The 375-nt window shown below is 68.0% G+C and overlaps 1 protein-coding gene across 1 annotated transcript in view; it reads right to left on the reverse strand.

The window, feature by feature from the left end:
- The window catches only part of HAND1 (heart and neural crest derivatives expressed 1), a gene marked incomplete at its 5' end in the record, with an annotated part of 1,750 nt that extends 1,375 nt beyond the window's left edge, over nucleotides 1-375 (reverse strand). The window contains one exon of the mRNA XM_008629069.1: nucleotides 67-375. Coding sequence (XP_008627291.1) covers nucleotides 67-375 — 309 coding nt within the window. The remainder of the gene's footprint in view (nucleotides 1-66) is intronic.

Raw genomic sequence — 375 nt, forward strand, 5'->3', positions numbered from 1 at the left:
GGGGTTTTTTCCCCCCCGCCCCTGGCCCAGGGAGAGCAGGGACGCGGGTCCCGATCCGCCTCTTACCGTCTCCCTTTTCCTCTTGTTCTCCCTGCCGTCCGTCTTCTTGAGTTCTGCTTTGAAGCCCTCGGTGTCCCCGGGCTGGCTGTCCTTGGAAAGCACCTCCATCAGGTAGGCGATGTAGCTGGTGGCCAGGCGCAGGGTCTTGATCTTGGAGAGCTTGGTGTCGGCGGGCACGTTGGGGATGCACTCGCGCAGCTCCGCGAAGGCGCTGTTGATGCTCTGAGTCCTGCGCCGCTCCTTGCGGTTCGCCGTGCCCCTGCGTTTCACCGGCCGGGGCCCCCCCAGCCCCGGGCGGCCGGCTCCGGGGGGCCC

This window comes from Corvus brachyrhynchos, unplaced genomic scaffold (assembly GCF_000691975.1).
Source record: "Corvus brachyrhynchos isolate BGI_N302 unplaced genomic scaffold, ASM69197v1 scaffold21, whole genome shotgun sequence".
Classification (NCBI taxonomy): Eukaryota; Metazoa; Chordata; class Aves; order Passeriformes; family Corvidae; genus Corvus; species Corvus brachyrhynchos.